The sequence below is a fragment of the Pseudopodoces humilis genome, chromosome 2, assembly GCF_049639895.1.
Source record: "Pseudopodoces humilis isolate 2021_Gansu_Grassland_sample_001 chromosome 2, ASM4963989v1, whole genome shotgun sequence".
Lineage (NCBI taxonomy): Eukaryota > Metazoa > Chordata > Aves > Passeriformes > Paridae > Pseudopodoces > Pseudopodoces humilis.
In genome coordinates this window covers 47,188,670-47,199,958 of record NC_142201.1, presented here as the reverse complement: position 1 = coordinate 47,199,958, position 11,289 = coordinate 47,188,670, and the positions used below count along the sequence as shown (strand labels likewise).

The window sequence follows — 11,289 nt, the reverse complement described above, 5'->3', positions numbered from 1 at the left end:
GTTAAACATTATGTATTTACATAACAGGACATGTTGGCAACTGTCAACATCAGGTTTTTAACATCAGATCTGTAGCTGAAAACACACTGAAAAGCTAGGCCATATGAATTGTAGAAAATTATGTTTGTTTCTCGGCTTTTGACATTTGTGGTGTGTTTAGGTAGTGTCCACCATCAGTGTTCATAACACAAAAATATTTAAAGTATTATATTTTATTACCAGGGATTAAAAACAAATAGTTACAAACTCACAGATTTTTACAAAATAATCTAATTTTAAAATTAACAACTTCAAACTGGCACTTACGTGTCTGTTCCTGTGATTGTTCTTTAAACTAACTTCTCTCAAGTACACGTGCCTCTCCAAAGAGGTGGGACTTGGTAGATCCTTCTTACTCAGTGTTAGACCCTCCTCTGTTACCTGTGTGAAACACCAGCAGCCTTTGCATTCATTCTTCATTCTTAATGCATCACATCATATGGAAATGAGACTTTAAAGAAGAATCTGCTCGGAGAGACAAGCACACATTGCTTCAGCCTTTGTTTATGGACTCTGTACTGTTTGCTCTAGGCTCACAGATTACTGCACAGAAGTGGCTAAGCAATCGCCTCGCAATGGCAGCTCATTAGGCTCTTTTTTTCTCCTTGCAAAGCCATTGAGCTGTACTGAAGAAGCTGTACTACTGCTAATGTAAGCATTGGCTCTCTGAACTTGTCTGAAGCCTTTTTGAAAGATGATGTTCCTTCACTTCTGTGGTGTCCGGCTTTAACTGTGCTTGTAGTTAGCAAAGGTAATTAATGTAGGTTATAAGGGAGACAACAGAGATGTAGGGATCTAACCCTGCTATGAGCTTAGACAAAGTACAATTGTGGCATGCACAGCCATGAGGAGCTTTTTAGAATATATCTGAGCTAGTTCAGTACTGTCTCCATGACTTAGCAGGAAATAGCTGCAGCAGAAAAGAGATCCTTGCAGGCTGCAAAATCTGTCCTAGACCAAGACAAATATTTGAGATATTTCCCAGTCTGAGCTCTGTGTTGCAGTAGTGACTTTTAAACCTGGTTCAGACACACCTGCATGGTATTTGGACATATCCAAAGGGCAGGTTTGCAAAACTGTACACGTGTATATGCACACTGAACACAGATGATTACAGTGTAATTGAAAATCTAAATTCGGCTACAAAAATCTTAAAAGTAGCCCAGTGTTCCTACTAATGGTGGCTGTGGCATTGCCTGTGTTGCCTAAAAAAAGGAGAAGAAAAGAAAACCAAGCCAAAGTTCTGCTGTTTCTTTCTAAGAAATTCAGTCCCAATGATTTGTTTAAACCAACTTCCTGCTTAAAGTAACTATCTAAGCCCATACAGAGATTGGAAATTTTGTGCAGTTTACGTAAAAAGGAACACAGAATTAAAACCAAATAGTTTATAAAAGGAGTTTGAAAATACAGAGGAAAATAGATATGGTCAATAAATTCACAGCCTGATTTAGGATTGGTCCATGAGTAAATTAAGTACTTTAATTTAATTAGATTTACATTTGGAAAAAAAAAATTCTCACTGACATTATCTATATTAGACATTTAAAAACACATGCTTAAGGTGTAAAGCAAAGCTATAAAACCTGAAATTTTACTTTTTGCCCAGGTTTTGATAGGAATGTACAGCTTTTAATTTTTAAATTCTTTATATGGTATAGCAAGTAAAATAGTAACTGCTATATTTACTTAAAATAGTACAAAATTATGTACTATAAATGTAATATAAATATTTGTATTTTAACCAATATAAGTATTTGGTTTATGTATCTTTATTACCATAAAATTAACTTAGTTCTGAAATCTACCTACTCTGAAAGTTCCATAAGAAACCTTAAAAATTTGAGTAGGCTTATACAGGTGAAGAAATGTAAAGATAAATACTGTACTTTCTTATTTGCTGGTCACTGATTGAATAATGAATGAAAAACAAGATTAAAATTGCTAACAGTCCTGGACTGCTTGCCTTCATGCAATTAATTCAGACTTGTCTGAATTCAAATGCCATCCTTCAAGACAACTTTTCACAGAACTGGGCTTGCAAGATCTGTTGTTACCAAGAAGAATATTTTCTTGGCTGATTTTCATGGTGGAACAAAGTTTAAACTGTTGTAAGTTTGCTGACTAACAGCAATTAAGTTTCTTTTTTCCTAAAAAAGGTCTGAAGCAATACTTCCTTTTAAATGTAAATTTGAAAATATTTTGATTACATGTTATTTAGAGGACTATTTCTGTCTCTTTAAATACAGCTCTTTGACAAAAAATAATATTCTGCAGGATCCAGAAAACAGTCCTAACCTATGGATGCTAACTCTGAAACAGAGAGCATGTGAAACTGCAGGCCACATAGCTTTCTCAGTCTTGCCTGAGAAAGTGGCCTGAGAATTCATAAGGAGGATTTGAAACAATCCTCAGAGACAGAAAACAGCCTTGCAGGTGCTGTTTGTCTGTTCCTTGTTTTCTGGCAAGAGAAGGTCGAGGGGTGGTGTATACCACTGACCAATGATGGTGATGTGTTAGTTTACTAGCCAGTAAGAGTTTCTTTTCTGTACCTTTCACGTCTATCGGTCTATAAAAAAGATCTGAAGCAATAAACTGAGAGAAATTCTCCTGACTGACTCCTGAGAGAGTCTGTGTCGTTCATTTCGCCGTTCCTAATAGAGCAACACTAACCATTACTGTTGTTATAGGCCCTTAAGGTTTAAGAATGTTAAAATGAAAAAATAAATCTTAAAACTAGCATTCAAGTGTTTTAGTCAACAGGACAGTCCACTTGATTTGTTCACCTAAGTAATAAAGCCCTAGAATTTCTGAAAGACGCATTTCCTACATTCAATGTATATTCTGTACAGGAGAGTACAGGAGAAATATGAACTCATGGGAGAGAGACCAGCAGAGAGCCACCAGGGTGACGAAGGGACTGGAGCATCTTTTCTGTGAAGAAAGCCTTCAAGATCTGGAGCCCTTCAGCCTGCATCAGAAATGGCTCTGAGGGGATCCCATCAATGTATATAAATACCTGAAGGGCAGGTGCATAGCAGATGGAGCCAGGTTCTTCTCAGTAGTGCTCAGTGACAGAACTATGGGCCCACACAGAAACACTGGAGGCTCCTTCTGGACATTGGAATTTATTTTTTTTTTTTACTGTGAGAGTGACCAAGAACTGACTTAAGTTTCCCCAAGAACTTGTGGAGACTCCATTCTCAGAGATATTCAAAAACTCTCTGGTCCTGGACAGCCTGCTCTAGGTATCCCTGCTTGAGCAGGGGGTGGGCCAGATGGCCTCCAGAGGTCCATTCCAACCTCAACCATTCTGTGGTTCTGTGATTTTAAGGAACCTTAGTGCTTGCAAATTGCTTTGCATTATAGGTTAATATTATGTTATGGTCAAAACCTCTGGAATCAGACAGTTAAATTAAAATATACAGATAACACTATTTTGAAAATACAAAGATCTGAAAGAAATGTGTGATCTCCCTTTTTTTTAATATTTTGATGTTCCAGAAAGAATAAGAATCAAAAGAAGGGCATATTTAAAGCCTAAATTAGTCACATGGCCTGCTTTGGTATAAGTCCCATAACTAAATTTATATTCCCAAAGTAAGTTTGGTCTCTGTATATAAGCTAAACCATCCATCCAAAATTTGTCCCTAAATATGAAGCTCCCTCTCCACACACAACTCTATTATCTCTACTGAATCTGCTCCTGCCTCTACTGACTCTTTTCCCAAGCACTGTGGAATATTTTCCAATTTTCCTATTAAATACACTTTGGTTCTTGCTTATTGTCCTTTCTTCCTTTAAAAGACATGAATTGCATGAGTTCAAAACTGAACATTACGTCTTAGTAAATGCTTACTCAACTGTATTCCAACACTTGCAGTCTCAAATTCCATTTGGCAACTCTTAACCAGTTGGAGTTTCTAGGACAGTGTATCGCAGAGCTCAGACACAACACTTAAAAAGCCATGGAGATCAGGTGACAACTTCCTGAGCTATGTCACATGCAACACTTCACAAAAAGTTTATTTTGGAGATAATTGTTGCTACAGATACAGAAGATGTCAAACTGATTCCATGAATGCTCCAATTTCCACGTCCTGTGAAATCTGGAAATATAATTAAGAGGTTTTGGAAACTGAAACACATTGCAATACTCTGTACAAACTTTCTTAAACTCAAGATGACCTTTATTAATAACTGCTCCTTTTAGGACAGAATAATTAAACATTCAATATATATAGTGAAGAAAAATGAGAAAATCCTGTTAGGAAAATAATATTAATCTGTTGCCTATATTTCTCTGCCAACTTTGTTTCCTAACTGCCGAGGCTTTTGATGTGCAACGGAGTTGTACAAGAAACAAAACAAATGCAACGAAGAGAACAGGCCGGAACTTTCCAAACATGTTTTTCTTTTCATTTGGATAGCTTTAGTAACTGCTACACGAGCAGGGTTTAAGGGCTGCAAGCAAGGTCCCAGACACACAGGCACAAAGTCTCACGCTTCCACCTCCTCCTTCCTTATAATCCTGCCTATCTTCATTCCCACCCCCATCGAGAAACCTAACTCCAACAATGGAGCTGGCTCTCCACTTCTCTGCCCTCCCACGCGCGTACTGCCGCTTCACCCCACTGCCGCAGGTCCTCACCCAGCTCACCAGTGATCACTGCCTGCACAAAAACACTGCCCCTGCTGCTCAGGTCAGCAAGCAGCTACGGAAAGGTGATGGCCTCAGCTGCAGGATAAAGTTCTGCGTGCCGGCCATTAGTGATAGCGGGAAGCCACTTTTGTGGGAGCATTTGCCTTGCAGATCAGCTACAGATCAGCTACACGCGAACACTCCTCTCCACTGCAGCCAAGAGATGCATCTACGGCTATTTGAAATTGTTGCGTGCCACAGCTACACATCTGGCACTTTGGGAACCTAGAAATGAGTCAGCCTCGTCCGATACACCTTTATGGGCGCAGGCGTTTTTAACCGGTTTTACACCAGGAGGTCATAAACATCTGAACATTTAGTTTTAGGAGGAAGAGAGAAGAGGAAAATCTCATTTCCTTGCCATGGAACGGTGCTTTGCCTTCACAGGAACAGCAGGCAAACGGGCTCAGGACTGTTAATCTCTTTAGGTAGACGCCTATACAAAATCGCTCTCCGGGTCCCCAAGATGTCTTCTGTGCCATACTGTATTTCTCATTGCCCCATGGTGATCAATAGTGATAAATATCTAGGCAAGGCCTGGGCTTGGGACGTAACAGCCCCACAGAACAGCGCTGCCGAGCGGAGAGAGGGGAAGGACGAAGCAGCCCCGATCCCGGCAGAGCGGCCCCGAGCCGAGAGCGGCGCAGAGCCGAGAGCCGCCCCGCGGGCCCGGGGGCCGCTCACACCCAGCCCCGGCAGAGCCACCGCGGCTCCAGGCGGGGCGGGGCCTGTCCTGGCCCCGCCGCCGGGGGGGCGGGCGGGGGGCGGCCGCAGCGGGGCAGGGCCGGGCCGGGCGGCGGCGGCGCCGGGCGAACGGGCAGGGGGAGGAAGGAAGAAGGAAAGAAGGAAAGGAAGGACGGACTGAGCGACGCGGCGCCGGCTCGGAGGAGCTGCGGCCGCGCCCGTGCGTGTCGGCGGGTGGCCAGGATGGATCACCACCAGCCCGTCAGCCGCTACCAAGTGGTGAGTGCGGCGTCCCCGGCGAGGCCCCGCTCGCCTCTCCCCGCCCCTCGGGCCGGCGCGGCGGGGCACGGTGCGACCGGGGCGCCCTGCCTCCGTCTCTACGTGCGGGGGTCTGGCAAGGACCGGGACCGGGGCTAAGCGCGGCCCGTCCCACGGAGGGGCTCCTACAGCCGGGCCTTGCTCGGGCGGCGGGGGCTGCCCCCCCTCGGCCCCCGGCTGCCCCGGCCTCGGAGGGGGCTGTTGGTCGGCCAGTTCGGAAAGCCACCTTTGCCCGCCCCCGTCTCTGCTCCCGCGGCGGCCGGTGCCGGGCCGGGCTCGGCGGGTTTTCCCGGGCGCCTCCCCCTGCCGGGAGCGCGGCCGAGGAGGAGAGCGGGGCGCGCCGCGGCAGTGCGGAGCAGCCGGGGGAGGAAGGGGCAGGGGTCCTTGTCTTCGCTAAGTACGTGCCGCTTTCAGAGCCAACCTCTGAAAGCTTGGGATTTCTAGAAGCTAGTAGCTGTCTGGCACAGGGATAGAGTGCAAGGCCTGTGTGAAGATGAGAGGGAGGGAAGTGTGAAATGCAGGGAGGAGACTGACCTTCAGTGTGTGTGTATGTGCATATGCATATGCACGAGCACTCTCTTCTCAAGAGCGGTCTGTAGCTTTGTGGGTCACTGAGACCAATTTTTCTTTAGTTACTGAACTTAACCACAGAAGCAATCACTTAGGATACAAAGATTTTCATCCTGCCCGAATTGATTGTTTCTCGCAGTCATGAGTTTAATGTCAGTTACATAAATCTTTCAGTCACTAGCTTAAGGTCAATTATACTCAAAATATATACGCTTTTCTGACTGTTTGGTGTAAAAATGACTTAGGTGCAGTCAGTCACCCCAAAAGTTTAAATTTTATCCTTAAGTTCCTTGTACTTTATAGCTTTGCTATGAAAGTAAAGATAAGAAAGTCTGAAATCTTTGTTGCTCTCTGTGATTCAAATTTCTACTGCAATCTTCTAGCTAAGTCCTGAATTATTTATCTTAGTGTTTGTGTTTTACCGAGTAGTGAAAACAATGTCCACAGAAGTAATCACACTTAATGTCTGTGCATATGTAAATACTGGTATTTATATTCAGATTGTTCCCAGGTTATGTTTTAAGAAAAAATAATAGGAAACACTTCTATTATATTTGGAATATTTATTGTGATAGTCTTAGAGGATTTAAATTTCTGTCTGCTTTTGGGCACTTAGGTGCAGGGATTGTCATAGGGGTGATGAACACACCATGCACCCTGTGACATATGCCTTCTAGGATGGTAGTTGGTCACCAACTGCTTTATGGGTCAGTGATTTCTAGCATACGTCTTTTCTGGCACTGTGCTTCCATAACTTGAAATCAGTAGAAGTCCTAAAGTCATTCCTTCTTCTCTGCAACAGAGAAGGAAAATGCTGGGAGAGCATTTTCTTGAGAGCCTACAAACTGTCTTCCTTGAGGCCTGAGGTGACCTGGGCATGTTTTAAAAGGCCTTGAATACATGTTCTTAGAGGTCAGGCAGGTAGAAGGGAGACTTTAATTTAGTTACTCAAAGGAGTACAAAAAAAACACATGAAGAACTAATTTGTCTCTGTAATATTTTTATCTTATGCTTGTTAAGAACTTCCAGTGATGATGCTGATGCCCATCTTTGGATAAACACTCTTTGGTGTGGCCTCCCAAAAGTGCTTATCTTAATGTTTAACTCCATGAGTTGGCCTCCTCAGTTTGTTATGTATATTAAATTGTGTAGTCATTTTTTGCTGTGCTCCAGAGTTTAAAATACAGCCTTACTGATTACTGCCCCATAGGAAGGAGTGTATTGTTTTAGTTTCTTTGTTTTATCTGACTGCTGAAGACTGAGATTTTTGTAATGTTGTTTACTTACTGTTTTGGGTCAGAGAAAGGAAGGAACAAGGCAATTGCAGATATACTTAATTAGCAGCTGATTATTCAAGCATGTGATCTTAAGTGTTGTGATGTATTTGCTTACATAATGGCTGTGATAGGTACTGAGCAATAGATCATCGCAGATTTTATGGTAGTGTCCTAGTTTTTGAAGACAAAATGTAGGAAAAAAGATGACTTAATATGGCTAATACCACATTTTATAAATATTTTATGAATTTAATTTATGAAATCTGGCCAGTTCTGCTGTGTTCACTGTATTGTTGTTTTTTTTTTTCTTTCTCCCATGATTAATAATAAATACCTTTTAGCCCTGTTTGTACCCATTCTGCCTTTACTTCTAGCTGATCTGCTTGACTCTATTCAGGTCAAGTTCTCTTGTAAATAGAAAGATTTCCAGGTGTGTATTATTATCGAAATAATTACTGACTTGTGTTTCTGTTCCTGGCATAGCACTTCAATGAAGTTGAAGGAGCTTTCTCTTTTTATTTGTGGTTTCTTCTAAGTAAGTTAAACTAAAAGGCTTTAGACTGGCGGGCAATTTAGAGTTTTAGCACAAAAAGCCAGTTCTATGACTTCTTATGAAAAAGAAAATGTCTCATCATAAAGCTAATCCTCAGCGTTTCTTATTTTTATCTTTGTTGGAAATATCTCTTAAGCTTCTTTCTGTATCTTGTTCTTCTTTTTGTGTCTGCATTTTATTTACAAAGCAGTTTAAAAGTGTTCAAACTGGGCAGCTGTTAAAAGCCTGTACTTGGAATTGCAGCAAAGTAAGTGTTGTGAGCAAAGAGCAGGCAGTACGTCAGCATTACGTAATTATCTGCCGCGGGCATGTGTCATTTGTATTGCTTTCTGGCACTCCTGTTTTGTCTCTCTTCGTAGGGCAAAAAGACAAATAATTGATGGGTAAGAATTTGTCATGCTTCCCTGCAGGAGTATGACATTAGAAGGAAATTAGCCAACCTTTGTTGTCTTGCTTTACTTCCTTTTTTCTTTTCCTTAGTCACTTGAATGACTGCATTCCTGTTGGTAAATGTGTCTTAATGTGTACATTTGATATTTATTGCAGGTATAAGTCAGTTCAGCTGTATCATTTACTTATTGCTGTATTTTTTCTATTTCTTCCCCTATTCTGCTCTTTGTTGGATAAGGCATCAAGGTTAGGAAAATTATAATAAAAATTCTTCAGTAATCATTCTTCTGATTGTTTTTACCTTCTAGTTCTTTGTCATCTGACCTTAATAGCATTGCTATCTTGTCTGAAATGTCTGCTTCTAGTCCAGCCTGTTTGCAGAAAAAGTGATTGCTTTGTGAGTCTGTACTGAAACAAAGAGGAGGAAATGCAGCTGTTTTCTGCAGCACATAAAACTGAGAGAGCAACTAAGCATTAAAGCTCGAGATTGCCTTTTTTTACTTGGAAACATCGCTTTCCAGATAACTGAGTCATGAGGGAAGACTTCACGTGCATGTGAGTGATTTAGGCATGGAAATTGTATTGAAGGCTTCAGGACTTGCAAGCTGTTCTGCTCATGAATTATAATAACCAGTCTTACTTGATTAAAGTTTTGGGTAAGCAGTTTGAGGTCAGGTAGTCTTGAGTCTTTGACTTAGGGTTTGGTCAGAGCTAAATTGGTAAATGGTAAAATGGGAAGGTAACAAACCAATTTGGGTGGAGCCAAAGGCAGCTCTCCACAGGGATGTCAGTTCAGCTGTTACTGAACTTGCCATGCCACTGTAGCACTTGGTTTTGGTGGGGTTTATCAGTGATGGTTGAGGCAAGACTGATGGCAGCCTACTGTTGTGCAGCACTATAAATAAATTGTCTTTTTTAAAGGCATGTTAGTCTTGTATGAGTGGAAGTTGTGTGTGTTTATAGAAATGAGCCTAAGGGATGAAAATTCTACACTATAGCAAAATACAAACTCGGATAAGGCTTTATTTTCTGTATCAGTTACCTTCATTGTTGCTGACTCTTTACTCTCCCAATGTTACTTGGCTAAAAACCTTGTTCAAAGTCAAGTTGTCTTTGTAACTCTCATGAAAGTCAACCTACACAGGAAATGAGAACAAAGAAAAATCTCCTCCTCCTTTCTTTTCTGGGGACTGAGCCTAGTAGTGATTGACAAATAAACTCCCAAATGTAGGTAATTCTATGGCTTTGATGCAAGACTGCTAGCTTATATCTATATATCTACTGTATTTTCTACAGTATTTATTGTCTTATGAAAACTCTTATGTAATTGGTGTTACTGAGCAGCTCAAGCTAGCTTAGGGAAATTCTGTTGCTTTCCACAAATATGGGGTGATGTTGTAACTGGAAGATAAAATTCTGCATCTGAGAAAAGATGCATTACCTAATAAGTGTTACAGTTGTTTGCCTGTGACAGTTGCACAGATACTTTCAGTGATAAGAACCTCAATCATAAGAAGACACAATTTTTTATTACACTGACTTTTTACACATGAAACACCCAGTTTAGACTTTTAATGGCTTAGAAAAGCAAATGAGGATCTCCTGAAATTAGGTAAATAATGCTTTCAGACAAGGATCTGTCATTGCATCTTAGTTGTTTTTTGGACTTAGTTGTTGTTTTTAATATTAGCCATTTAAAATTTTTATTTTTGTAGCACTTAACCTGTTACAATTTTCTCTATTAAACAGTAGTTTCTCTCTTGAAGGAATATTTTTAATATTTTTGTAAACATTTTTTTTTGCTATTTTTAATGAAGAATCCTACTACAAACAAGAAAAAATTTAACTGAGATATTTGCAGATACGGTAGGGATGCAGTTAATACTTAAAGGACTACATTTTACTTTTTTTTCTTTTTTTTTACTTTTTGGTTAAATTTATAAGTACTTTTTCACTTTATTCAAACAAAATAAACTTCAAATCTCTCTAGATGTTGCACCTACGTAAAGGTGCTGAGGTACAAGACAGGTACAATACTTTTTGTATAAATTTAAAGCAAGGGTGTTTAACTGTGTATTACCATTAGTCCTTGATTTTTGAATCTCTTGGAGGGTGACAGGCATAACACCCTGTTCTGCAGCTGATTAATTGGAGGAAACCCTGGCTTACTGATACACCAGGAATATCAGTGGTTACAGTAACTTTCTGGGTTTTTATGTAGGCAGTTTCCTTTCTTTTTGGTGTGGGCACAGAATGACCTAAGCAATTTTGCATGTGAATTTGCTTAGTTTCATAAGCTTTACCATATTGGGGGGGGGGGGGGGAAAGTAAAACCAGCAAAATGTACCTGGGTTGCTCCACTCAGCTTTTTCACCAAAGATCTTGGTAGGCCAGAATCTAAGGTTGGATCTGTGCAAAGGTAGTACAAGAGGAGAGGTTGGCAACAGAACTGACCTTTCTAATGGCAGCGAGATCTTGGTGTGGCTGAGCCCTTCCAGTTGTGAAACTGGGGGATTTTTGGGTTCTTGAAAGATGCATGAAGCCCGAAGAAAGAGGTACCTGATCTGTGCAGTGACATGAAGTCAAGTAATATAAAAAGGCAGCTTCAGACTGTGGCATGCATGTCACATCTAGTAAGTCTTCTAATCCTATTAGGAAAGTCCAGTAACATGAATTAAATGACTTCAAATAGCAGAGTTCTGAGCAGGAGTCAGCTGTGTTATGGCCAAACTATATGTTCTTTCCTTGGTACTTAAAAA

The 11,289-nt window shown here is 41.0% G+C and overlaps 1 protein-coding gene across 3 annotated transcripts in view; it reads left to right on the top strand.

The window, feature by feature from the left end:
- Positions 1 to 5,517: 5,517 nt before the first annotated feature.
- NDFIP2 (Nedd4 family interacting protein 2) overlaps positions 5,518 to 11,289 on the top strand; it is a 45,186-nt gene continuing 39,414 nt past the window's right edge. For all 3 annotated transcript variants that reach the window (XM_014252377.2, XM_088052161.1, XM_088052162.1), the window contains exon 1: positions 5,518 to 5,701. In XM_014252377.2, coding sequence (XP_014107852.1) covers positions 5,666 to 5,701 — 36 coding nt within the window. In that variant the 5' untranslated portion in view covers positions 5,518 to 5,665. The remainder of the gene's footprint in view (positions 5,702 to 11,289) is intronic.